Source organism: Strongyloides ratti (assembly GCF_001040885.1).
Source record: "Strongyloides ratti genome assembly S_ratti_ED321, chromosome : 2".
NCBI lineage: Eukaryota > Metazoa > Nematoda > Chromadorea > Rhabditida > Strongyloididae > Strongyloides > Strongyloides ratti.
The window spans coordinates 11,211,631-11,239,262 of record NC_037308.1 but is presented as its reverse complement, the minus strand read 5'-3'; the positions used below and the strand labels follow the sequence as shown (position 1 = coordinate 11,239,262).

General features: G+C 23.2%; 13 protein-coding genes across 13 annotated transcripts in view; 8 read left to right on the top strand and 5 right to left on the bottom strand.

Moving 5' to 3' along the window:
* Positions 1-210: 210 nt before the first annotated feature.
* Positions 211-1,086, bottom strand: SRAE_2000358600 (Membrane bound O-acyl transferase, MBOAT family-containing protein; the record flags this gene model as incomplete). The annotated part of the gene is made up of 1 exon (XM_024654796.1): positions 211-1,086. The coding sequence occupies one exon, from the start codon at positions 1,084-1,086 to the stop codon at positions 211-213; it is 876 nt and encodes a 291-aa protein (XP_024508132.1).
* Positions 1,087-6,146: 5,060 nt separating this feature from the next.
* SRAE_2000358500 (Ubiquitin carboxyl-terminal hydrolase 36) lies at positions 6,147-8,364 on the top strand (the record flags this gene model as incomplete). Its single annotated transcript, XM_024654794.1, has 2 exons — positions 6,147-7,733; positions 7,792-8,364. The coding sequence occupies 2 exons, from the start codon at positions 6,147-6,149 to the stop codon at positions 8,362-8,364; spliced, it is 2,160 nt and encodes a 719-aa protein (XP_024508131.1).
* Positions 8,365-9,017: 653 nt separating this feature from the next.
* Positions 9,018-10,369, bottom strand: SRAE_2000358400 (Isocitrate dehydrogenase [NADP]; the record flags this gene model as incomplete). The annotated part of the gene is made up of 2 exons (XM_024654793.1): positions 9,018-10,011; positions 10,059-10,369. 2 exons carry the CDS (start codon positions 10,367-10,369, stop codon positions 9,018-9,020), a joined length of 1,305 nt encoding a protein of 434 aa, XP_024508130.1.
* Positions 10,370-10,900: 531 nt separating this feature from the next.
* On the top strand, positions 10,901-11,866 carry SRAE_2000358300 (Heparin sulfate O-sulfotransferase; the record flags this gene model as incomplete). Its single annotated transcript, XM_024654792.1, has 2 exons — positions 10,901-10,993; positions 11,051-11,866. The coding sequence occupies 2 exons, from the start codon at positions 10,901-10,903 to the stop codon at positions 11,864-11,866; spliced, it is 909 nt and encodes a 302-aa protein (XP_024508129.1).
* A 109-nt stretch (positions 11,867-11,975) lies between these two features.
* On the bottom strand, positions 11,976-13,040 carry SRAE_2000358200 (Protein UBASH3A homolog; the record flags this gene model as incomplete). The annotated part of the gene is made up of 1 exon (XM_024654791.1): positions 11,976-13,040. The coding sequence occupies one exon, from the start codon at positions 13,038-13,040 to the stop codon at positions 11,976-11,978; it is 1,065 nt and encodes a 354-aa protein (XP_024508128.1).
* Positions 13,041-13,177: 137 nt separating this feature from the next.
* SRAE_2000358100 (Hypothetical protein) lies at positions 13,178-13,695 on the top strand (the record flags this gene model as incomplete). Its single annotated transcript, XM_024654790.1, has 2 exons — positions 13,178-13,346; positions 13,388-13,695. 2 exons carry the CDS (start codon positions 13,178-13,180, stop codon positions 13,693-13,695), a joined length of 477 nt encoding a protein of 158 aa, XP_024508127.1.
* Positions 13,696-14,379: 684 nt separating this feature from the next.
* Positions 14,380-15,758, top strand: SRAE_2000358000 (GDP dissociation inhibitor; the record flags this gene model as incomplete). The annotated part of the gene is made up of 2 exons (XM_024654789.1): positions 14,380-14,424; positions 14,469-15,758. The coding sequence occupies 2 exons, from the start codon at positions 14,380-14,382 to the stop codon at positions 15,756-15,758; spliced, it is 1,335 nt and encodes a 444-aa protein (XP_024508126.1).
* A 1,375-nt stretch (positions 15,759-17,133) lies between these two features.
* SRAE_2000357900 (Selenide, water dikinase 2) lies at positions 17,134-18,380 on the top strand (the record flags this gene model as incomplete). The annotated part of the gene is made up of 3 exons (XM_024654788.1): positions 17,134-17,277; positions 17,320-17,704; positions 17,746-18,380. The coding sequence occupies 3 exons, from the start codon at positions 17,134-17,136 to the stop codon at positions 18,378-18,380; spliced, it is 1,164 nt and encodes a 387-aa protein (XP_024508125.1).
* A 234-nt stretch (positions 18,381-18,614) lies between these two features.
* SRAE_2000357800 (Astacin-like metalloendopeptidase) lies at positions 18,615-19,869 on the bottom strand (the record flags this gene model as incomplete). Its single annotated transcript, XM_024654787.1, has 2 exons — positions 18,615-19,769; positions 19,810-19,869. 2 exons carry the CDS (start codon positions 19,867-19,869, stop codon positions 18,615-18,617), a joined length of 1,215 nt encoding a protein of 404 aa, XP_024508124.1.
* A 54-nt stretch (positions 19,870-19,923) lies between these two features.
* Positions 19,924-21,175, top strand: SRAE_2000357700 (GNAT domain and Acyl-CoA N-acyltransferase domain-containing protein; the record flags this gene model as incomplete). Its single annotated transcript, XM_024654786.1, has 5 exons — positions 19,924-19,929; positions 20,486-20,490; positions 20,549-20,660; positions 20,709-20,888; positions 20,930-21,175. 5 exons carry the CDS (start codon positions 19,924-19,926, stop codon positions 21,173-21,175), a joined length of 549 nt encoding a protein of 182 aa, XP_024508123.1.
* A 475-nt stretch (positions 21,176-21,650) lies between these two features.
* SRAE_2000357600 (Hypothetical protein) lies at positions 21,651-21,902 on the bottom strand (the record flags this gene model as incomplete). Its single annotated transcript, XM_024654785.1, has 1 exon — positions 21,651-21,902. One exon carries the CDS (start codon positions 21,900-21,902, stop codon positions 21,651-21,653), a length of 252 nt encoding a protein of 83 aa, XP_024508122.1.
* Positions 21,903-25,571: 3,669 nt separating this feature from the next.
* Positions 25,572-26,017, top strand: SRAE_2000357500 (GNAT domain and Acyl-CoA N-acyltransferase domain-containing protein; the record flags this gene model as incomplete). The annotated part of the gene is made up of 2 exons (XM_024654783.1): positions 25,572-25,730; positions 25,772-26,017. 2 exons carry the CDS (start codon positions 25,572-25,574, stop codon positions 26,015-26,017), a joined length of 405 nt encoding a protein of 134 aa, XP_024508121.1.
* An 810-nt stretch (positions 26,018-26,827) lies between these two features.
* The window catches only part of SRAE_2000357400 (Cathepsin F), a gene marked incomplete at both ends in the record, with an annotated part of 1,350 nt that continues 545 nt past the window's right edge, over positions 26,828-27,632 (top strand). Inside the window, one exon of the mRNA XM_024654782.1 lies at positions 26,828-27,632. This exon is cut by the window's right edge and continues 545 nt beyond it. Within this exon, the coding sequence (XP_024508120.1) occupies positions 26,828-27,632 (805 nt within the window).

The window sequence follows — 27,632 nt, the reverse complement described above, 5'->3', positions numbered from 1 at the left end:
GTTATTATTTTATAATATTATTTATTATAGAAAAACGAGATAAATGAACATTAAAAAAGAGAAATAAAAAAAATTAAAATGATACCCATTAATTTAAAAATGTGTTTGAATGATTGCTTCAACAAATTTTAATATAAATAATATTGTACAATTCATTTGATAATATTTACAATATATAAAATGACAATACAGAAAAAAAAATATTTTTATTCATTTTAATTTTTTTTCTTCCCTCTTCTCAATATTTTCTTTTTTTTCAGGAGGTAAAATTTTTGGTAATACAGTAATTAAAAGCAAAGCTATAATATGTATACAAAAGTATACCCTTTTATAACAAAACCATCCTGGATTAAGGTGCATTGTTACAAATGGAAGTGCAGCATATGCTAAAGCTATTTTTGTTGATAAGAATGTTACTATATCATAAATAAATTTTAATTTAGAATTATTAAGAAATCTCCATCTTAGGGAACGTCTAGCATATCTACCGGCAAGTGTAAATAATGCTCCTGTAGCAAAAGTGAGATAATAACCGGTAAAAAATCCATGCCAAACAGCTGATAACATATAAGTAGTTAATGTTCTCATATTTTTTGGTACTCTATCATAAGCAACACGTCTCAACCAAAACATTGTAGCAACATTCCAAGAATCTAAAGTTTCTTTAAATGTTTGTGCCATTTCAAGTTTTATTGGATAGACATTAGAAACTAAATTCCATTTTTCTTCACCATTTTCATCATATCCATTAAATCCAAAACCAGAGAAATTAGATACAGCATCTGCAAATACCCAAACATAATAATACTGTACACGTTGAAGGAAAATAACAAAGAACCACCATAATGCCCATTTAAATAAAGGTAATTCTAAATATTCTGGTGTTGCTATTATATCAGGAGAATATTTACTAAATAAAATTATAAGTAACATAAAAAACACAGATGCAATAAGTTTTTTAATTGCTGCATTTTTTGGACAAGGTTGTTTTGATCCTTCAACTTTAAGATGATCACCATCAATATATTTTTTATAATCTGTATAAAAACATAGAGGTCCAACCATAACTGTTTGATATGAAAACATATATGATAAATAATGTAATATTGATGGAACCTCTTTAATTGATTCTTTTTTTTGAATTTCATTTAATTCCTCTGTTTTTTTACATTTTCCATCATGTAAAGAAAATCCTAATGTAGTACATTTTTGTACAAGAACCATCATAGTTCCAGTAACATCAATAGAATAGGTAGTAAGAACATAATATCTATAAAAATGTATATAAAAAAGATATCCCATTGAAAAAATGAATGAAGCTTTATGAACATATGGGCCTGGACAATATTTTAATATAAAATAATTTCCTAATGTTAAAAATATTGGATGCTTAATAGCACTTCCATAACAAAAATAACAAATATATATTCCAACAATAAATGGAAAAATAATTCTTATTGTTTTGGGTACTTGATGGACATTCATATATTTATAAAAAATTAAAGCAGCTACTAAAGACACTAATTGTCCATAAACTAAATTTAACTAAAAAAAAAAACAAAAATATGAATATTCTAAAAAAATATAATAATAACATACTTGGTCTGAATCCATTCCAATAGACGATGCTAATGGTTCAAAAATTTTAGACCCATCATAAAATGTATGATGTCCAGGCATATTTATTTCTGTAAATTAAATATTATTATAATTTAACATAATTTGAAAAAAAAATTAAAACTATTTTAACAATTAAAAATTGCGAGAAAATAAAGTGGAGCTAAGATGTAACAAAAAGAATGGTAGTGTTTATAGCTAGGGAAAATGTAATCACGCGATATTTTATCATCCCATCTTCATCTAACTATTACTATTATAATCATTTGTATTGCGAGATTAATTTTATAAATTAACTACTATTTTAAATTGATAACTTTTTTAACAACTTTTGTCATTCTGATAAAATACCATTATAATATATAAAAAAGGATATAAATTTTAATATTATAATAGATAATAAGAAAAAAAAAATAAACTTACACAATATTTGATTAAATTAAAGAAATATTTATCATTTTTCCTTATCAATATAAATAATAACTCACTAAATTTGATAACATCTATAATAATATAAAAAAAATTAAACAAGAAATGACCATAAAAAAAAAATGGAATATTATTTGTAGGAATAAAAAGTTTTACCAATATAATACCTACCTCATATATATATCTACACTTTTATGTATAATATATATATATATGTATGTATTTTCGTATTGTTAATATATATATATTGTAAGAAATTTAAATCAATTATTTTTATTGTCCTTGACAATAATATTTAAAACTATATTTCAAATTTTATTACTGATAAAGAAAAATAATTACTAAGCTATATAAACATTAAGATTAAATTTGTACTTTTATATAATGTTTTTAAAATAAATTTAGTTGCTTTTTGATAAGTAAATATAAAATAGTGCGTTGTTTGTAAAAGTGTGTCTCTGTCAACGAATGTTTTAAATGATATATTTTACATTTCTGAAGAAAAAGAGTACTCTCAATTGGTGGTAAAAACCTTTATTCTCCAAAATTAAATATAATATATTTTAAAAAATTGATAAAGAAAAAAAAAAAAGAAATTATCATAGAAAAAAAGATAAAAATTCTTTGCCTTTTTATTAAAAGATAAACAAACAAATGTGTAATCTCAATATAAAAAAAAAATTATAAATTTAAAATGACTTAAGTTAAAAATAGAATTAAATATGTAAAAAGCATTTAAAAAATATTAAATTAACTTATTTACAATAATATTTTCTTCCTCTCAAAATAATAATAAAATAAATTTACATGAATAAAAATGAGATAAAATTATTTTTTAACTCTTTTTCATTTTATTTGACAAAAAAAAAAAGTTTAAAATTGTCTTTAAACGATCTATATTTCCCCTTCTACAAAAGTTTTGTATAATATATTTTTAATATTAAATACTATTATTAACATGATTTTGTTTGATTTTTATTTATAGAAAATATTTTATTTTAAAAATAACAAATTATAATTTGATTGTTATAAATATTTTTAATGTTATAAGTACTTGATTGTTTTGATAAAGTTACTAAGAAATTTATTATTGTACATTGAGCCTACATTTTTTTTTAAAAAAAAAGTGTATTTTGTATCTTTTTTCTTTTTCTTAATTTTAAGAAATAACACAAATTTGTTAAAAAGAAATAAAAATTAAGAAGTTTTATACACATAAAATTATATTTTAACAATATTAATATTCGGCCACTAATATTGTCTAAGATCACTCTTAATTACTCTACACTATATATTTAATTTTCTATACTTATTTATTATATATTTACTTTATAGTAATAAACGAGAGTCTAATGATAACTTTGTTATTTTTTTTATATTTTTATCTTATTATTTAAATTTAGTAACCAATTAATAGTACAATTCTCAAACAATTTTATTTTTCAAAAAATAATGTATATTTTTATTTCTATTACACATAAAAATAATATCATAAATATTATTTTTAAATCATACTTTTCATTTTTTTTAAATATAAACAAGTCTTACAATTTTGTTATAAAATCAAATTAATGTAACAAAATTATTATTTAAAACTACTCCTTCTGAGAAAAAAAAATTATGAAAGATAGTTATAAACAAATATTTTAACCATATTCTTAAGAATTATATATTGAATTTAAAAAAAAATAAAATCACATTTGCGAAGTAGTTTAAAATCAAGAATGTACTTTTATAATACAGCTTAAGTATATAAATTTTTAGTTATAAACTAGTTAATACTGTATTTATGTAAAACCAATAAAAAGAAAAAAAAAATTATTTTTAAAGATTATAGAAGATATGAATAACAATTTTTTTCTTTCAACACGTCACTCTTTATTATTGTTCACAAATAAATATGTCTAAAGAATTAGGATAATATATGTAGGTAGTACACAAAAATCAATTTTTATCTACGTCAAAAAAGTTTTTTCTCTGTCAAATATAAATACTATTGAAAAGGCATAAGAAAATTCTTCAAAAAAAAATGAATTAATAAAAAAAAAGAAATAAATAAGTAATAAATATGCTTGTAAATAAAAGGATTACAAGAATATATTAATATAAATGAAGAAGAAAGAATTTAAAAGTTTTCTTATAAATAAAAATATAAAAAAGGAGATTTTTTTTTTATAAAGTCTTACAGAAAACAATCTTTAATATAGAAAAAAAAATTACCAGTGTATAAATTTTGTTACTAAAATTATATACATATATTTTCTTAAAACTTTTTATATATAATATTTTAGGATATATTTAAAATAATTTGTTCTACATTGTTATAAAGATGAATAAGTTGATAACAATTTAATTCTAGAAGCTGATAGATAAAAAAAATTATTTGTCATTATTTATGTTTCAATTCTTATCATTATTTTCATATATACACATATATTTCTCATCTTTTTTTTATTTTTAAATTATTATTATCTATATAATTAATATTGAATATCTTGAAACTTTTTATTTCTAATATACCTCATTGTAAACAAACTATATACACATATATATATACATATATAATACTAATTAAAATGTCCTCTTCAAAGTTTAATAATATATTATACTAATGAATATATATATATATACATATATCTATACTTAGAAGAGATGTGTGAATAAATTTTTTTTTTTTTTTATATCTTTCTTCAATCATACATAAGAATCACTTGTTTGGAATATAAGTACTCTACTGCCTATAATATGCCATAGAAAGAGGATATATATATATATATATTATATTATTCCCATCTGGAGGTAGTAAATGAGTTTTAGTATCACATGATGTAGGCTTATTAAAGATGCTAATAACAGCTGCCACGATTCTTTCCAATTTAATTTTCATCAGGGCATTCGCCTCACCCTCTCCAATACATTGCTATTCTTATTTTATCCCCTCCCATTTTCTTCATCCGTTAATTTCTTTACTTCCATCTTAGTAAAAAAAAGATTGTTGTTTCTAAAACTTCATTTTTTTAATATTAACTCTTTTCTATCCATGTAACCTATCTTCATATATCAACTAAATAATTTAGTTGAAATTTATCAGTACGCGCGATAGATAAGATGCACGACATTTCATTGTTATAAGTAAGTTTTGCTAACCATGATGCATCATATTTGGAGGAGAGAGAGTAACATTTGTAAAAATTTTTAACCCTTTTTGATAAATTTTATAAATCACTTTATTACTCTTGATAATGTTATTGTTTTATTTATGAAAATAAAAAATACTATCCTCCAAAATATTATTGTTGAATAGATATACCCTAATCGATTTTATTTATGCTAACATATATCTTCAATAAACACGCTGTCATATTTGACAATTGATAGATTTATATATTCTTCATTACTAAAAACTTTTTCGCAAGGCGTCGACGCATCTGTTCTCATCTCATATTGATTGTTACTTTTATTATTACTACAATAGAGAGACTAACAAACTTTGCCGTCACATTACTTCTATCGTTTTCTCTTACATTAACATTAAAAATATTATTGCCTCGTCACTACTATAATATAGAAAAGAGTTATGCGATAAGTTGTAGAATGATGCACCCCTCTGGTAATTCCTTATCCTATTTTTTTTTTTTATTATTTCCAATAAAATATAACATTTTTTACAATTATTTTCTATCATAACATTTAATATATTCATATTTTTACCAATTACTTCAAAATCTTTCTTATTTTTTTATATCTTAAAAAATGGTTTTTTAATTAAACTTTTATAAACAATTATCCTTAGAATTTTTTCGCATCGTTGTAAGACCTCCTACTTAATAAACCTTATAAATTGCGATGTTTTTCTTATCACAAGCTTCTGCATGATATTAAATCATGTTAACGTCATTTTGGTATTATATTTTTCTTTAATATATTAAGTAATAAATGTAGGCGGTATATACATATATATATAACTAATATATGTGTAAACGTTCGATATATATATATATATTATAATATATATAAAAACATCAATTGCTCTAGGTGTTTATACGATAATTATAAAAGTATATAAAATAATAATGATCATATTATAGATTCTTTGGGTGATGTTACAAGAGAATCTCCAAAATATTCATAAAATAGAGGAAGACGACGGGACAACATTCTTATACGGTGGAACGATTACGGTAGTAGAAAATGGTGAATTTAAATTAACAAAAGAAATAACTGATTCAGACTCTGGTATAGGGTCTAGGGAAAGTAGCCCGAGAAACGCGAATACAATTGATAATAAAATAACATCATCAATGTCTAATTCTAATGGAATGTCATCTCCAGAATCTACTTCTATTGTTGATGATTATGATGACAGGTCTGCTTCTTCTGATTTTGTTGGTGCTCGATTACCACCAAGTAGGAATGTTAGTGCTCGTCGTAGTTCCAGTGAAACTAAGGTCATTGAAGAAGGTCTACATAATGTATCATTACAAAAATCACCTGAAAATTTAGAAAAAATGGTTGTTGCTGAATCTACAATTATTAAACAACCATTAGTTTTAAAATTTAAAAAAATAAAACGGGAAGATGGTGCTACAGAAGTTATTATAAAAAATAATACAGCTTCTTTAGTTGATGTACCGTTATCGTCACAAGGACTTCACCAACCATTACTAACTATATCTACTGCTACTATTTCATCAACAATAACACCATCAACCAACGGTCGTCAACGTGTTTTGTCAGAAAATTGTAAAGATGAATATTTGTTTCCAATTATTGAACCTGGAAAAGTAAAACATTCATTTGATGGTTGTAAATATCATACTAATCAAATGGAACATGGTGCACCACTAATGAATTCAGCTAATGATTGTTTTATGAATTCAGTTCTTCAAATTTTTACACATATTCCACAACTTGCAAGGATGATAGAAGAAAATCATAATGAAGATACATGTGATTATGAAGATTGTGTATGGTGTATATTACGAAAACATATAATACGGGCAACAAATACTGATAAACCTTTTAGCTCAGTACAAATGAAAAAAATTGTGAATAAATATTTTCCTGGAAATAATGAAGATCAACAGGATGCTCATGAATTTTTATCACTTTTATTAAATGATCTTGAACGTATTGTGACTGGAAATCGACATGTTAAGACAATAGCTGTATCACCTTTAAACAGGCCGTCAAATGCCATAGAACAAGTTTTGTCTGGAACAATGCGTCATGAAATATCATGTCCATTATGTAATAAGGTAAATATTAATTATGAAAGGTATCGAGAATTAAATTTGGATGTTATTGCAAAAGAAAGAGAAAAAATAAATTGTAATCTTTCAACAGTATTTAATATGAATTTTAAAGATACTCCATTAGAATCTTACCGGTGTGAATTTTGTAATGCTTTAGTGACGGCTTGCAAAAGATCAGTACTCCTTCGGGTGCCACAACTTTTAATCGTACAAATTAAACGATTTTTCTGTTATCCAAAAAAGATTACTGCCACAATAAAAATTGAAAAAGAAATAGATCTCACTCCTTTCCTTTTTTGTAAGGATAAACCTGTTAAATATAAACTGGAAGGAGCAATTGAACATTTTGGTTCAACACTTGCATTTGGTCATTATACAGCCACTTGCAAAGGTTTTGATAGAAAAACTTGGTATCATTTTGATGACTTTAAGGTATGGTTAATTAAATATTTAATCTTTTTTTTATAGTTATATTTATTTATTTTTTTAGGTTCGCGAAAGACCAAATATTGGCGATAGTACTGATTCATATGTTGTTATATATAGTTTAGTTAATCCTGAAGAATCAACAAAAATTATTATACCTGAAACTATTGATGATGTCTCGTCAATAAATAGTAGAAAACTTCAAAAATCATTAAAAAGAACACATGGTTTTTCACATTCTCAAAGTGTTCCATCTAAAATGGCAAGGTTGGAGAACAATAAAGTTGATTCTGGTCAAAGTCGTGCATATTCTGAAAATTTAGCTGAACCACCATATGTAACCAACCAACTTTTACCAACAAAATTATTTAAAACTAACTATAATACAAAAACAAATGTTTCATATGAAAGACCTACAACAACAGTTACTACGTCATCAAAGGTTAATACTACATGGAAACAACAAAAAAATAATCTTAGTATTGGAAATAATAGACCTTTACAACAACAGATAATAAAAAAGACATCATCAACCTTTAATAAAAGTAATTCTCTGACAGTTTTTAAAAATCCTTCTGGAACAGGTAATATAAAGAGTCACTACAATTCTTATAAAAAAACCAATTTAAAAGAGTAAAAAATGTCGCCACACATATCAACTTTCCTACTGGGTTTGCTAGCAAAATTGTAACATTAAACTAAATTCAGAAAAAAAAACCTATATTTAGAATTTAAATTACATTTGTGTGGTTCTTTTTTTTTTTTTTTTGAAAATTTTATAAGTAAATTAGTAAAGCGGGGGAACAATTATTATATATATATTCCTACCTTGTTAAATATTGTTTAATAATTATTTGTTGTATTATTATCCAAAACTTTTTTTTTTTTAATTTAACAATGATTTTACATCAAAAAAAAACATACACTTGCAACTGAAATTTTTCCCATTTTAATATATACTAATAGGAATATTGGATAATTTTTTTTTTATTATATATGTAAAAACTTATACTTTTTTTAAAATTTATATTTATTATTATGTTGGTGATAATTTTATTTACATTATTACTTATATATCCTTTTTTTTTAATTATTATACAACTAAATATGTTTGTCTTTTATATATTTTATTTATATATGATATATTTAAAAAAAATAATATTTACTGTATAATCTATTATATTACTAAAATTGATTCGTTTTTTAATAATTGTTAACTCTTTTGGGTTTATACAAATTGTATTAATAAAAGAATTTGTAAAAAAAAATCAAATAAAAATATAATAAATTTTAATTTGGTAATTGTACAATCTCTTTTAATTTTGTATCAATAGCAGATAAAAATTCTTCCGTATACAAGTATGTTCCTTCTTTTATATTTGATGGCCCATAAACACAAAGGGCCAAGTCTTTGGTCATTTTTCCTGATTCTATTGTGGCAACACAAGCATCTTCTAATGTTTGGGCAAATTTGGCTAATTCACTATTGTTGTCAAGTTTGGCTCTATGTGCCAAACCACGACTCCAAGCAAAAATAGAAGCAACCGGATTTGTTGATGTTTTATTGCCTTTTTGATGTTCTCTATAATGACGGGTAACGGTACCATGAGCTGCTTCCGCTTCAATGGTTTTACCATCAGGGGCCATCAAGACAGATGTCATTAGGCCTAAAGAACCATATCCTTGAGCAACAACATCTGACTGTACATCTCCATCGTAATTTTTACATGCCCATACTATACCACCAGAACCTTTAATTGTTTGTGCAACCATATCATCAATCAATCTATGCTCATAATATATACCACATTCTTTAAAATCTTTTTCATAAAATTCTTCAAATATCTGAGCAAAGATATCCTTAAATCTACCATCATATCTTTTCAAAATTGTATTTTTTGTTGATAAAAATAATGGATATTTTTTCATTAAAGCATATTGAAATGATGAATGAGCAAAAGCTTTAATACTTTCATCTGTATTATACATTCCCATAACAACACCATCTGAATTGTCAAAATTAAATACTTTATGTTTTTGAACATTTCCATTTGGAAGGGTAATTTGAATTTCAAATGTAGATCCTTGTGGTACTGCTAAGTCAACAGCTTTATATTGATCACCAAATGCATGTCTACCAATAATTATTGGTTTTTCCCATCCCGGAACAATACGAGGAATATTTCTACAAAGAATTGGTTCACGAAAAACTGTTCCACCTAAGATATTACGTATTGTTCCATTTGGAGAAAGCCACATTTTTTTAAGATTAAATTCTTTAACTCTAAAAAAATATACATAAAAATTTGAAAAAAATAAAAAATTATTTACCTTGCTTCATCAGGAGTTATGGTAGCACATTTAATTCCAACATTATATTTTTTTATGGCAAGTGCAGATTCAGTAGTAACTTCATCATTTGTAAGATCTCTATTAGGAAGACCAAGATCATAATATTTAATATCAATATCTAAATATGGTAATATTAATTTAGATTTAATTTCTTTCCAAATAATTCTAGTCATTTCATCTCCATCTAATTCAACAATTGGATTGGCAACTTTTATTTTTCCACTACCATCAGAAATTGAGGTAGTTAATTTTCTAATACTCATTGAATTTCTAAGAAGTGAAAATGACATAATTAAAGAAATGTCTAAAATAATAAGAGTATATTAATTTTAATATATAAAAAATAATCGTTAATATGCATAGAGTATATTATATTTGATATAATACTATAAAATAATAATAATTAAATATATACGATAAGATGTAAATTGATTGCACTTTATTGTTTGTAAATTAAACTTTTTGATAGAAGAATGAATTTTTGATAAGATGACGTAAATGAAGTAGATTGTTTCAACTTAATAAAATCAAAATTCTAAAGATACTTCCTTCCAAAGCATTACATTTTTTTAAATTTTCTCCTTGTTAAACTAAGGATAATTTTTCAAAAAAAATAACATATTTTTTTTATATTTGATGATATAGAAAAGATAATAAATGATTAGTTATTTTTTATATATTTATTAGTAATAATAATATTTTAAAAAAAAAGTACTTTTTTTTTCTTATAAATGAAAAGAATGTCAAATCGCATTAATAAACCATTAATATTACTATTTGTTATTTCATTAATCCTCCTAGTCTTTAATTTGTATGAACGTATGTCTCAAATTGAAGATGATGAAAAATCTCGACAAATAGAAATATCAGAAATAATAACAAAAGACTCTGAGCAATTAATAATATATAATCGTGTAAGTTAAATTTTAATTAACAAGCAAATCAGATAATTAAAGTGTCTATTATTTTAGATACCAAAAACAGGTTCAACAACATTAACAAATGCTATTGGATATGATTTGTGTAAAGTAAATAATTTTCATTCTATACATCTTAATATGACCAAAAATAGGTATATGATGAATCTTATTGATCAGGGAACGTTTATTAGAAATATAAGTAAATGGAAAGATAAATTACCTGCCTTCTATCATGGTCATGTTGCTTTCATTGACTTTACCAAATTTGGATATACTAATCCTATTTATATTAATATGATAAGAGAACCATTAGATAGACTATTATCACATTATTATTTTCTTAGATATGGTGATAATTATAGAATTGGATTAAAAAGAAGTAAGGCTGGAAATAATGAAACATTTGATGATTGTATTAAAAGAAAAGGAAATGATTGTGATATTAAAAATATTTGGCTTCAAATTCCTTATTTTTGTGGATCTCATTCTTTTTGTTCTGAACCGGGTAATAATTTTGCTTTAGAAACTGCAAAAAAAAATTTTTTAAATCATTATTTAATTGTTGGAACAACAGATAAATTAGAAAAATTGATTAAAATGTTAGAACATTTAGTTCCAAAATTTTTTAAAGGTGCCTATAAACATTTTAAAGAGTTACCTGCAAGTAAAACTCACTTAAGAAGTACACTAAAAAAAATTCCACCCACTGAAGAGACAATAAATATTGTAAAAGAAAATAAAATATATCAAATGGAAAAGAATTTTTATGACTTTGTGGCATATGAATTTGATAGAACATGGGAAAAAATTTTTACAAAGGATACTTTTTTACAAAATCAATATCATTATGAAAAAATTAAGCCATAATAATACACAAGTACATAAAATTAGGTATATTTCATTAATGTTTAAATTGAACAAACCCATTAAGTATTAATTATTTTTTAAAAATATTTTGGTGAAATTAATTTTTATTTCATCTGATGATATCTCGTAGAATAAATTTAGTATCACAAGTATTGTCAAATTTGTACATTGAATAACACTTTAAACTTTGGAAATTTTTTTCCCAATCACCATTTTTATTTCTTTCAAGTGTTACACCTCCATGATATGGAATATATTTTGTGATATCTTTTCCTTCTTCTCTTGAAATTTTACGTTTAGGATAAGAAAAATAACCAATTGCCACATCTACGGTGGAGGCATGACCAACAATTAAAAATGTTTTATTTTTTTTAGAATTATCTTTATCATGATTTTTTATTAAGTTATCAATTGTCATTTGTATTCTTGCATTATATTCATTGTAGTCTTCTGGTTTAGAAAAAAGATCATTAATTTGTATAAATGGTTTATAGTCATAATCGATTCCGTAAATTGATGATCTTGTTAATTGTTCCATTGTCATACAAGGTGAAATATTATTACAGTTACCAACCCATATATTTTCTTCATATAATCCTGGTTCTATTCTAATTAATGTTTTTGATTCCGCCCCTATACATATTAAAGATGCTGTTTGAATGCATCTTAAAGCTGGAGAACAATAAATAAAATCTGGAACAAGATTATTTTCATGTAAATTTTTACCAATTAATTGTGACATAATACTCCCAGTATTAGTTAATGGTGTATCTAGTTTAAATTCCTCTAAACTTCTATTGAAGTGACGTAATGAATCTGGTTGATTAAGATCAGTAAGAACATATTTCTTAGTTGTTACCATCTTTTCAAACCATTCTGGAAAGACATAATCAAGTCTTTCACCATGCCTGATAAAAATAAAACGTCTTGGAGGAAATGACTCAGAACGTTTCTCTCTTATTTTTTTATTTTTAATAAATCTATCTTCTACATTAATTGATTGAGTTGAACTTCTAATGGAAACAGGAGTTTTTAATCCTTCATTAAAATTTTCAATTTCTTTGTCAAAGATAGTGTCATTCCATATAACACAATTATTTCTATGATTAGGAAAAGTGCAAGCACAAGTAGAATACGTGGAGCAGAGATGAGATTTTCCGGTTTTTTCTACCATTGCAACAACACAAAAAAAAGACAGTATTAATTAATCATTTTATTTATATTAATACATGACAAGAATATTGAAATTTTTAAATAATCAAAATTTTTTTTTATCTTTTTAATAATTATTTTAATATATACTGATAAAATATGACACAATATCATTCTAGAAAATTGACAACAACAGAAAATACAGTTGCTTTGTTATGGGTATTTGCCATAGAACATTGGACCAAAATAATTTTATATGGTTTTATAATATTTTTGTTATTACGCATGACAGTGCATATCTTAAATACATATTTAAACCACTTCTTTAGTAAGTTATCTTTATTTCTAAGTGTTACTAAAAAATTCTAGAGTGGATTTTACAAATTAAAAAATTATTAGAAACAACAAAAGAAGTTCTAGAAAAACCGTATGAAGAGTTCCTCTGGAATGACTATGAATTTTGTAAACGTTATTTAGATTTGTATGCCAAATTTAGAGAATTAAGATTAGCAGCAAAAAAAAGTAATTCAAATGCATTAGATGTAAATGCTATGGAGTTCATTAGATTTGATGACGTCAAATTGTGTAGAAGGATAAAGAACAATGAAGAAAACAGAGAAAAAGAAACATGTAGTGAAGAAGAGGAATCTGAAGAAGATGAAGAAGAAAGTGAATAAATGTAACGGTAAGCATAAATAATAATCTCTTTGAAATAAAATACTTTTATATTTTGTACATACACCATGTTAAGGATATAATGTTTAACAAAACGCCGACATTTATAATTAAAATTTATTTTACCATTAAAAGTTTCATACTTTTGGAGAAACGACATTGTCTTATAAAGATTTACCATTATTATCTAATAAGAAATTTGTTGTTATCTTTATTTTTTAATTTCTTTATATAGAAAAATATAAAAAAAAACATTCACACATTTTTTTTATACCCTATTATGCATGTTTATTGATTGCCGATATTAAACTTCTAATATCTTATAGAATGTTTGTTTATAAATATCAATTTTATGTATAAATATTCATCGGGGATATTTATACGAATTTTATTATATGTTAATTATATATATACCACCATTGTTACAATTTTTTTTTAAATTATACAAATACCTAATATAATATTATATACGTTTGAATTTATAACAAAACTATTTTGAAGATTTGTATTTAAAAAATTATATACTTAGTATTATTTTCATTTTTAAAATTACGCTGACCCATTGACACATTCACAAAGATATTAAATTGATTGTCTGTACACGTCTTCTTTATTTTTAGAAATTTGATTACTCTTTTTTTGTATTTTTTTTAATTTTTATAGATTTATTGATAATATCAGTAATTATGGACGATGAATATGATGTCATTGTTCTTGGAACAGGATTGAAGGTAACTTGAATTTTGTTTTTAATTTTTTTTATATTTTTTTGTAGGAATGTATTCTTTCTGGTTTACTTTCTGTTTCTGGGAAAAAGGTTCTTCATATGGACAAAAATAATTATTATGGAGGAGAGTCTGCTTCATTATCACCACTTAATCAATTATATGAAATGTTTCATGGTAATGATGCTCAAGCTCCATCAAATATGGGACGTGGACGTGACTGGAATGTTGATCTTATTCCAAAGTTTCTTATGGCCAATGGTCAACTTGTTAAACTTCTTATCCACACAGGTGTTACACGTTATCTTGAATTTAAATCAATTGAAGGATCTTATGTTTACAAAGGAGGAAAAGTTTATAAAGTACCAGCTGATGAAATGGAAGCATTAGCCACTAGTCTTATGGGAATGTTTGAAAAAAGACGTTTCAAAAAGTTCCTTGTTTGGGCTCAACAATTCGACATTGCAAACCCAGATACTTATAGTGGATTAGATCCAAAAGTTCATACTATGCAAGATGTTTATAATAAATTTGGTTTGGATGCTAATACTGCCGATTTTACCGGACATGCATTAGCTTTACATCGTGATGACGATTACAAGGAAAAACTTTTTCCAAAAACTGTTCAGAAAATTCGTCTCTATTCAGATTCATTGGTTCGTTATGGAAAATCTCCATATTTATACCCACTTTATGGACTTGGAGAACTACCACAAGGATTTGCTAGACTTTCTGCAATTTATGGAGGAACATACATGTTAGATAAACAAATAGATGAAATTATCTTTGAAAATGGAAAAGTAGTTGGTGTTCGATCTGGAGATGAGGTAGCCAAATGTAAACAATTGTATTGTGATCCATCTTATCTTCCAGAAAAATGTGAAAAAGTTAGTGATGTTGTGCGTGCTATTTGTATCTTAGATCACCCTATACCAAATACAAGAGATGCAGCAAGTTGCCAAATTATCATTCCACAAAGACAAGTTGGTAGAAAATCTGATATTTATATTTCTTGTGTTTCTAATGCTAATCAAACAGCTCCTAAAGGTTGGTATATTGCTATGGTATCTACAACTGTTGAGACAAACAATCCAGAGATGGAAATTCAACCTGGACTTCAGTTACTTGGAATGATAGCTGAGAAATTTATCCGCGTTAGTCCAATATACAAACCAGTTGATTTAGGCCATGAATCACAAGTTTTTATATCTAGAGGTTATGATGCCACAACACATTTTGAGACAACTTGTGAAGATGTACTTGATATTTTTGCTCGTGGAACTGGAGCTCCATTTGATTTCTCAAAAATTACTCACTTGACAATGGATGATGATGAATAGACAAAAATTATCTAATGAAGAAAGGTTGGATATAATTATTAATTTTTAAATAAATCTTTGCTACTATAAAATATTATATTTTACTTTTCTTATAATGATTTATTTTAACATCAACAAATCTATTTTTACTGAAATTAATGATAAAGTAGATAATAATAAAACAAAACAAAAAAAAATGATTCATGTTTAATTTTGTACATTAAAAGTTCAGATTAAAACTATATTCATTTCATGTTATAAAAATAATTATTCTATAATTTTAAAATTCAGTTATACTTATCTGATGATATTTACAGAAGAACAAATTTACAGTATTTTTATGATCACGAGGAAACATAGACTTTGGTAACTGTCGTGAATCAAAGTTAGCGACAAAATAAGGAAGATTTTTTGGAAAAATCCTACTTTCATGATACAATTGAAAATATTACAATTAAAGTGAATATTCTAAATTAGATTTTTGTGATCAATTAATTAAGTCTAGTCTTACACTCATAGGTTTTCTACAAATCGAGATATGCTAAAAAACATGTTTTAAAAAAGTTTCAAGTACAAAACTCAAAACTTAAGAATAAGTGCTTTAAAAAGAATGAAACCAGATGAGCTAGATTTTTAAAAAATTTTAAGATGCAACATACATTAAAGATGTTTTTAAAATATTAATCGTTCTTGAGATATGATACATTATATTTTTTGCGCGATAAATTTGTTATCTTCATTTTTTTTATCTCAGTAACTGTGCGATATAAAATAACGGTTAAAACATAAACCTTTTATGAAAACTAAATAGCAATTGAATCCAGAAATTTGATAATCATTATTTTTATTTTGAACCAAGATATAACAAAAGATGATTTTTTTTTAATTTATCTATAATGGATAATCTTTAAAAAAAATTTCAATGTACCGTTCTTGATCATGAAAAATAATAAATGTCTAAGAGATATAATTTTTATCGATGTAATTGTAATATTAATTTTTTAATATTATATGAATTAGAAATTAAAAATAAATTTTTAGAAATATTTGAAAAAAGTATTGTTATACTTAATGTAAATTATCAATAAAATAAATATTTTCTTAATTATAGAAAAAATTGTATGTAAGTACTTTTTTGAAAAATCAAATTCCAAGAATGTTAAAATATTTTCATTGATAACAAATTATCTTTATATATTATACTTTATTAAATGTTTTATGCAATAAAAAATTATATAAATATTATTATATTTATAATTTTGAGAATAAATAGTTATAACTATTTTTTGTACTTTATAAACACTTCACCAATCTCTCATGTTCAAATACGGATAATTTATTAAATTAATAATTTACAATAAATTTAATTAAAAAATATTTAGTAAAGATGAAGAATATGTTGAAGAAAGATATTAACGCTGATGTTATTAGTCGTCTTTCAAAAGGATTATTTGACCCAACTTCAATAGGCCTAAGTTCAGATTTTTTACTTACAAAGTTGACGAAAGCTAAAGGATGTGGTTGTAAAGTTAAAAGAGACGTAAGTAATAAACTGAAAACTTTTTTAAATAAAATATTTTAGATTCTTCTTAAACTTTTAAAAAATTTAGAAGGAGATGTTGAAAATGTTGATAATGAAATTGGAATTGGACTCGATTGTGCTGTTACACCATTGAAATATAAAGATATGTTTCTTGTTGAAACAACTGATTTTTTTTATCCTTTAGTTGATGATCCTTATCTTCAAGGTAGAATTACTATTGCAAATGTTCTTAGTGATTTATTTGCTATGGGAGTTACTGAGTGTGACAATGTTTTGATGCTTCTTGGTGTTTATCAAGATTTTAATGATAATGAAAGAGATATTGTAATTGAAGAATTTATGAAAGGATTTAAGGATGGTGCTACAATTATTGGTACAAAAGTTCGTGGTGGGCAGACAGTTAAATGTCCTTGGCTTTTGTTAGGTATTCTAAAATTTTATCAATATTAATATTATTTTTTTTAGGAGGTACTGCTTCATCTGTTCTTATGAAGAATGAATTTTTGGATGTTAAAAGAGCTCAACCAGGTGATTTATTGGTTTTGACAAAACCAATTGGTGGTCAAGTAGCTGTAAATACATATGAATGGAGTAAAATTAATAAAGAACGAGTTGAAAGTTTAAACATTAAAAATATTGATGAAAAAATTGTTGAATCATACAAACAAGTATGTGAACAAATGTGTCGATTAAATATCAATGCAGCTATTTTAGCTAGAAAATTTGATGCTCATTCTTGTACAGATGTGACAGGTTTTGGTATATTGGGACATGCAGATAATTTGGCTAGAGCTCAAAGAAATAAGGTAAAATTTGTGATTGAATCAATTCCTACCATAAAAAATGTTATGGATATTGCAAGAAGTATGCCAGGTGGAAATGGATTTAATTTATTTTCTGGAACTGCAGCTGAAACTTCAGGTGGTTTATTAATGGCAATTAATCCAGAGAAGGCAAAAGATTTTATTGAAGAATATAAAGCTGTAGATGGTTTTCCTGCTTGGATCATAGGCAGAGTAGTAGAACAAAATGATAGGCCAATTAATTATGCAATTATTTCTGATGACTGTAATTTTTTTGAAACTAATATTAATTTTTAATATTAAAACTATTTGTCATATATTTTAAAACATTATTAAATTAAATAAAAATTATCTATTAATTTTTTATAACTATAGCGAATATATTGAAAAATAAATATGATGGTTAAATTCAGAAAATCTTTCTATTATATGATATAACAATTTATTGTTTGATTTAAAATGATTAAAACAAACACAATTTTAGAAAAAAAATTATTAAATAGAAAGTTTTCATTTTTTTAACTTATAAATTTATAGCAATTTTTTTGTTTTATTGATTTTTTTATTGACTTTTTTATAACTTATTTCAACAAAGTTATTTGTACTGTTGCCAACATAATGTATGGAAACTTTATTATCTTCTGATTTCATTTGTACATTTTTAACTTTACCGCAAAACATTGCACCAACTACAGATGGGTCTTTTTTATATAGTATTTCAAGACTTTCACCTTGTATACATGGACTGCCTTCTTTTTTATTTGGTAAATCTGAATTTTCAATAGTCAATTGAATTTTGGTATTTAATGGAGACATTATATAATAAAAACAATTCAAATTTCCAGAAATTTTTAAAAGTTTCTTTGAAGAAGTTGCTTGCACAACAACACTTTTGCATTTGCTATCTATAATTTTTCCAAAATTACAAAAGGTTCCACTATAATGTTCTGGACATCTACATTTTTTGCAATTTTTAGGATCTACATATCCTCCATTTTTACATTTTAATTTTTTTTTTTCTTTTTTACATTTATCTTGACAATATAATAGATTAAGATTTTTAATATCACTAAACTTAAGTTTGTCATCTTGTCCAATTGTATCTTGATAATTAGGATCTTTTGTTATGATTGTTGTTAAACCATTTTTTGAAAACATGTTACTAGGATGATGCAATAACGATCCATAGTCATAGAATTTAGAAATTGGTTTTTTTTCAGTAGTATTAGAAATTTGAAATTTTTTAACAGCTTTTTCTTGTAAATTAGTATAGTTAATTGTGATATATTTTTCAAAACCATATATTTTATTTTCATGAACCAATCCCAATGCATGACTAAATTCATGTTCTATTCTACCACTGTCAAAACAGGAAGATGAAAAAGTTATTTCTTGTGGCATGTTTTTAGATAACCTACCAACAAAAGAACCACACAAACCTCTATTCACTACATTTAATCCAGAAGTATTAAGTATTTGAGATTCTTTCTTCTCCCATGTTATGCATGTGTTATTACTTATACGTTGTAAGGCTTTTTCGATTAAGTTTTCATTAAGTCCTAAATTAGGATCAACCCAGTACTTTATTGGAAAATCCCATTTTAACTCGTTTTTATCAACATCTCTTTTATATATACGCTTAATATCACTATCAAAATAATTATTTTCTTTTAGAAAATATGATTTCTAAAATAAAAACAAAAAAATTGGATTTCATATTACTTACTATTTCGTAAAAATTAAATATAAAATTTAAAATTACAAAAGTAGACTTAAAATAAATCATTTTAATAAATATTTTTACAATTTGAATTAGTTTTATAGTGAATAATATTTTAACATGATGGTCAATAAAAGTACAAGTAAAATTTATGCTTTATTTAACAAATAATCTTTTATGAATAATAAACTATAATTTTTCTACTTTTCCTTCAATTATTTCAAATATTTATTTTTAATGAGTTGCTAGAATTATATTCTTGTTTGTTTGAAATTATTAAAACTACTTGCAGGTAGTATTTTTTTTAAAAAATTAAATATGATTTATCAAAAAACTTATATTTGATAAGAGTATTATATTAATTTATTGTACAAAAAAATCCATAAATATTCAATAATATTTAATCATGTTAGATTAAACAAAAAAAACTTTCGATGAAAAATAATAATATATATATATGAGTTAATTCAAACAAGAATTCATTACAAAGAAAAATTTTTTTTTACATAAAAATTAATATACATTAAACTTCACATTAAAATTTTTTTTAAATAGCAAATAATTTACTTTAAATAATTAAACTAACATAAATTAATTTAAACCTTCATACACTTCTTTCAAACATCATTCGTTGCAATTAACATTTATAAAAAATATTTATAAAATGATCTTATCAGAATAGTTAAAGTAATAATATTATATTAAAAAAATTTAATCAAAGACATATATTACAATTATATTTTAGAAATATTTATAAAATGAATGACTTTGTTTATTATACTTCCAATAAAGGTATACATTTTGAAATAAGAAAAGCAAATAAAAATGATTGTGATATGATTTTTGGATTAATTCAGGTAACTTTTGTTTTTTTAAATATTATTTTTTTTTAAATAAATTATTAGGAATTGGCAGAATTTGAAAAAATGCCCCATGAAGTTGAGATGACAGTTGAAAAACTTCAATCTGATTTAAAAAAAGAAGCTTTTTTTTGTTTTATTGTTACAACAAAAACTGATGAAGGAAAAATAGTTCCAGCAGGAATGAATCTTTTTTTCTTAGGATATTCAACATGGAAGGGTCAGGTAATTTATTATAAAAAAATGTTTATATGATTTTTCTTTAGTTTATTCATATGGAAGATTTGTATATACGACCAAACTATCGACGTAGTGGATTAGGAGAATTTTTAATCAAACATCTTGTTAATTATGCATTATTAAAAAATATTAAAAGAATAGAATGGGCAGTATTAGAGTGGAACATCAATGCCATTAATCTATATAAAAAAATTGGGGCTGTTGATATGCATGAAAAAGAGCAATGGGTTACATACAGATTATCTGGTGAACAACTAAAAGCTTTAGTTTAAATCAAACAAGTGTAACGAAGTTTTTATCAAGTAAATTTTAAAAAAAAAGTTTAGAATTAACAGATTACTTTTGTATTATATAATGCTGTTGATATATGATTCAGAGAATCATATTTTAAAATAATGTTTATAATGTGCTAAAATGTTATGACAATATATTATGAGAAAAATATACAAACATAACATTATAGAATATTATATAAGAAAACGAAATAAGAAATAAGTTAGTTATTAATTTTTGCTTAATAGATCTGAACGTGTTTGTTCAGTTATATATTTCATTATATAAAATAAACTATATTTTTAATGCAATTAGTAAATTTTTTATCACAAGATATCAAAGAATAAAAAATTGATGACTAATTGTATCAGGGCATTTAAAAAGTTTTGAGCCTCACTATGATGGAGTTAATATTTTCCCCTAATAATACCACCATTATTTGACGTTATCCCCCTTAAGCTTAATGCTTTTTTTTCATCTAGATTCCATGGCTTCTATACCCTCTTTGAAGTGATTTTCTTCAAGACCTTCAAAATAGCCATCTACGGTCTTTTGAAGCTCTTCAAATGGTGAAAATCGCTTTCCACTTAAAAATTTTTTTAATCTAGAGAACAAATAAAAGGCAGATAGAGCTAAAACTAAAAAATTAGTTGGATTTGGCAATAATTCGTATCTCAAACTTGAGATTTTTGATAATAAAATTAAAAAACGTATGAGCACGCGCATTGTCCATGGTAGAAAATATTTCGAAATCGAATGAATTTAAATATCAATAACTAGTAAAAAAATTGTCTTATCAGTTAGGGTCTTTTTTATAGTGATAAAAGAAGTTTCTCTTTAAGATAGGCTATATATTGGTTTTATTTTTTAATGACTAATGCCTTAGGCTCAAAACTTTTCAAATGCCCTGATAACATTAGATTTCGACGACTATCTTATCAATTTTTCTTCTCTATATTTTTGATATATAAAGAAAACTTCTTTTTAACATACTTAGAAATGTTAAAATTAATAACAAATTAGTTTCTTTTATTATTACTTGTTATTATTGTCATGTACAATTTTTTTTATCTATTTTTCTAAATTTATTCATTATCAGTTTATCATAACTTTTAGTGTAATAATATAGAATTTCAACTAATAAGCCTTCTTTAAATACTCCTTGTGATTAATTTTATTATTATTAATAATTGTTTCTTTGATATATATATATATGCCTATCAAAAATTATATATAATTAATAACAAGCCCGTGCTTCGCACACGCTTTCCTGCAGGGCTTGACTTAGTGAGTTTTATAGTTTTTTTATTATATCAATAGAGTAAATTAAAGTTTTGTAAATAAAATTCAAATACCTTTTAAATTTTTTAAAACATATTTTTTATTTTTTAAAAGAATATATAAAGTAACGTTATCACTTAAGTTAATTATTATTTTTCTTTGAAATAGAGGTAAAATTTTCGTTATTAATAAAGTAATACAAATATAAAATTTTTGATAAAAAAAGTTGAATAATTTTATATATTTAAAAAGAATGCGCCTTTTTTAATTTAACTTGTGATTTCATTCATTCTTTTGAAGTGATGAAGTAAACTGAATTAGTAATTATAACAAATTTAAAGAAAAGATTTTTTTTAAAAATGATTATATTTATTTTTCTTTTTAAAAATATTTTTAATACACAGAAAATCTTTTTAAATAAATGAATTTTTTTTTAATAAATATAAATATATATAAAAACTTTGCAAACAAAAATAAATCTATAATTACTTTTGTTTTATAAAAATATAAGTTAACTATAAATATTATAAAAATTATTATGTTTTTTTTAATTTTAATAGTAAGTTTCAATAAACTTTTTTCTATACGACATTAGAAAAAGATTTTAAAATATATAAAAAAAAGTTAATATTTTTAAATTTGTTTCTTTTTTCTTGTTCAAAATATATAACAATTTAAATTAGGAATTTTAATATTTTTGTTATGTTTTTTATTTTAAAAACATTTAGGACAGTAATTTAATTGTTATTTTTTTATTATTAGAAATATTTCTTTATTTTTTTATATTTGGGTAAATTATTTGATTAAAAATAGATAAAATTTTTGTATAGAATTTTAAAAATTCTTTTTATATTATTTTAAATATAAAACCATTTAGAAAAAATTTTCTATGAAGTATATCTTTTTATAAATTTTTATATATAAATAATTATTAAACTACTATGCTTTGTATAAATATTTTCTTTAAAAATAAATTTAATTTTTTGATATTTCTTATTTTTATTTTGAACTTTTATTGTCTTTTTTTTAATTTTTTTTTTGTTATTTGATATGTAAATACCAAAAAATTGACTTAATTACCTTTTGTCTCAAATGTTTTTAAAACAGTGTAAATTTAACAAAATATATAAATATAGTTTGAAAAGATTTTTTTAAATATTAAAAGTACATTATAAAAAGAATTTTACTTTATAAATTAATATTTTTTAAAATTGTTATTCGTACACGTTTTAAGAATAAAAATCAGCTTTAATCTTAAGACATTTATGGAAAAATAAAAAATTATACAAATCATTATACTAACATATGATTTATAATAAAATATTTTAAATTTTTTTAAATTATAAAACATTTTCGTGATATTTTTATACGCATTGTAATAATTTTTTTTTAATGAATATTTTTAAATGCATATCAGTGTCACAAAATATAGAACCAAATTATGCATATTTCTTATTTTGAAAATGTAGAGTATTGTACTTAAAATATATGTTTAAATGTAATGTAGTAATATTATTGTAATTTTTTTTAATATTAAGAAAGTAATTTCATAAACAGAACTAATATATTAAGTTACATTTTGCAATAGATTTATTGTAAATAATTAAAATTAATACGTATATTTTTATTATTTATCCCAAAATTTTGTGTATTCATAGAAAAAAAAATTGGTTCTCAACATAGTACTAATGAATAGTTTTTTTTTAATTTTTTTAAATTTTTAAGTTTTTTTTTGACCATATCTTAAAAGCCGTAAATTAGTTTCAAGCCATAATAATTTAAATTGAAAGATTTTAAAAAGTTAAATTAATTCTCATTTTACAATCACATTGAAAAATGTACTATATAAAAAGTTGGATATAATTAACAATTTTTTTAATACAAAAAAAACTGGAAAAAAATTTTTTTTATTAAATATTTCATTATATATAATTTAATGTTAACATATAGTATATATAGAATTAATAAATATATATGGCATATATAATTTACAACATACACAAATAATATATATAAAATTTTTAAAATATTTCATATTTAAAAATGTTACAAAAAAAAATTATTCGTATATATAGTATATACATTATTTTATATTTATATAAATTTTGGTAAAACGTACATCTAATAAAAAAATTTAGCAAAGTGAAATCAGTCTGCAGTGGGTTTCATATATCAAACCACAATAATTTTCTTTGATTTTTATTTTAAATTGAAGCCAACAAAATTACCCCGAGAGCTTTTTTTATTCACCTTAAAAAGTTTATTTTAAACTTTAGTTTTCAACGTTTGAAAAAAAAATAAAAAAAATTACAAAAAAAACACAACATTTTTTTTTCTTCATATCTCAAAAACGAAAAATTATTTTTGATTGAAACTTATTTCAATTGAAAGAGAATTAATTAGTGCGTAATTAATGTCTCATTAACAATTTTAAAATTTTTAGTTTAACTAACATTTTTTTAAAAAATTACAAAGAATTTTTTTTTTTTGAAAAAATTTTTTTTTTATTTTAGTGAATCTTATGTACCGAATCTTAATATTTTTTCATGAATCTGATATCAAATTGTAGCCCATAAAAATATCCCCAGACGTTTTTTTTCTTTTTGCAAAAACTTAATTTTTTATATATTTTTTTTAAAATAAACACGAAAATTTTCAAAATTTCAAAATTTTATTTTTGGTCATAACTCTGGAGCCAATGAATATTTTTTGATGAAATTAATTTTATCTGAAAGGCTTTCAAAAATTACATAATTAATTTACCCATTATCATTTCCAAAAAATTACTTTATAAAAAATTATGGCTAATAAATAATTTTTTTGATGAAAAAAAAATTTTTAAAAAAAATTTATTTTTTGATTATCTCAAGAACGAATAAAGTTACAGAAACTTAATAGTGCTTAAAATGTAGCGCTTCAAATTATCTAAAAGTACTTTTTTTCTTTTTTTGAAAATTTTTTTTTTTAAAAAGTTATGGGACATTAAAAATTAAAAAAATGCAGAAAAGTTTTAGTCCAACTTCAGAAGCTTATATCTTGCTTCAAAATTATTTTTTTCAAGATGTTAATATTGAAAACGGTTTTTCTGANTAGGAATTGGCAGAATTTGAAAAAATGCCCCATGAAGTTGAGATGACAGTTGAAAAACTTCAATCTGATTTAAAAAAAGAAGCTTTTTTTTGTTTTATTGTTACAACAAAAACTGATGAAGGAAAAATAGTTCCAGCAGGAATGAATCTTTTTTTCTTAGGATATTCAACATGGAAGGGTCAGGTAATTTATTATAAAAAAATGTTTATATGATTTTTCTTTAGTTTATTCATATGGAAGATTTGTATATACGACCAAACTATCGACGTAGTGGATTAGGAGAATTTTTAATCAAACATCTTGTTGATTATGCATTATTAAAAAATATTAAAAGAATAGAATGGGCAGTATTAGAGTGGAACATCAATGCCATTAATCTATATAAAAAAATTGGGGCTGTTGATATGCATGAAAAAGAGCAATGGGTTACATACAGATTATCTGGTGAACAACTAAAAGCTTTAGTTTAAATCAAACAAGTGTAACGAAGTTTTTATCAAGTAGATTTTAAAAAAAAAGTTTAGAATTAACAGACTATGTTCGTATTATATAATACAATTAATAAATTTTTTATCACAAGATATCAAAGATTAAAAAATTAATGACTAATTGTATTATACAATAAATTTTTATGCTAGAAATATTACTACTTTATCTTATAAATGTGTTTACTTATATAAAAATTCATCAACAAATGTAAAGTTAAAAATATATCTAATTGACATATAATTTAAAAGTATAGAATTGTTATCTTTTATTTAAAAACTAAATAACTTTGAACTTTTCTTCTAATAAAAACAATGAAAATATAATGTTATTCGTTTTTTTTTCCATTATTATTCTCCTTTATGTTCATCCAATAATTATTATTTAAGATGACATTTTAACATTAGATTTCGACGACTATCTTATCAATTTTTCTTCTCTATATTTTTGATGACATTTTTGATATATAAAGAAAACTACTTTTTAACATACTTAGAAATGTTAAAATTAATAACAAATTAGTTTCTTTTATTACTACTTGTTATCATTATCATGTACAATTTTTTTTTATCTATTTTTCTAAATTTATTCATTATCAGTTTATCATAACTTTTAGTGTAATAATATAGAATTTCAACTAATAAGCCTTTTTTAAATACTCCTTGTGATTAATTTTATTATTATTAACAATTGTTTCTTTGATATATATATACATATATATATATATGCCTATCAAAAATTATATATAATTAATAATTTTATTTATTACAGGTTTTTACTTAGCTACATAAACTATGGAAAATACTCCTAGTAGAACACCTTATACAGTTCAGTATCAAAAACTTTATGATGATACAGTTTACCCTGGAAGAGTTCCTTCATCTAAGTATAAGGAATCTAATGATGAAAAATTAGCTAGGTTTGCTGCCTATATTCTTACATTTTTTGTTGTATTAGCTGTAATTGTTTGTATTCCTTTATTGATTTCTATTATTGGTACAGCTTTAGAAAATTATAGAGAAACTTCATCAATGCCATTAAATGAATCTTTAATTCAAATGGATGAAAATTGTAATATGTCAAAGGAATTTTATGATTATATGAATAGAAATATGGATAAACAATTTATTAATTTTGTTTTACAATTTAATAAATGTTATAAAAATATTGAAGAAATGAATGAAAGACAAAAAATTTTCTTTAAAAATGTTAAAAGAGATAATAAGATGGTTGAAAAAGCTAATGGTAAAATGGGAGTAGAAAATTTTGAGGTAAATTACTATGCTGATTGGAGTGATGATGAATTTAAAGATACTATGCTTATGAAAAAACCTAATAACAAAATGTCTCCAAAAAGACCAGAAAATTCATTTGTTAAAAATTTACCTTCAAACTGGAGAAAAGAAAAAGTTAAGAAAGCTGAAGGACCTCTTCCGGAATACTTTGATTGGAGAGAGAAAGGAGTAATTACACCTGTACGTTGTCAAAAAAGATGTGGATTATGTTATGGATTTGCTTCTGTTGCTACAATGGAAGCTAATTATGCTATTGTTTCTGGAAATTTACGTAATTTCTCTGAACAAGAAATTCTTGATTGTA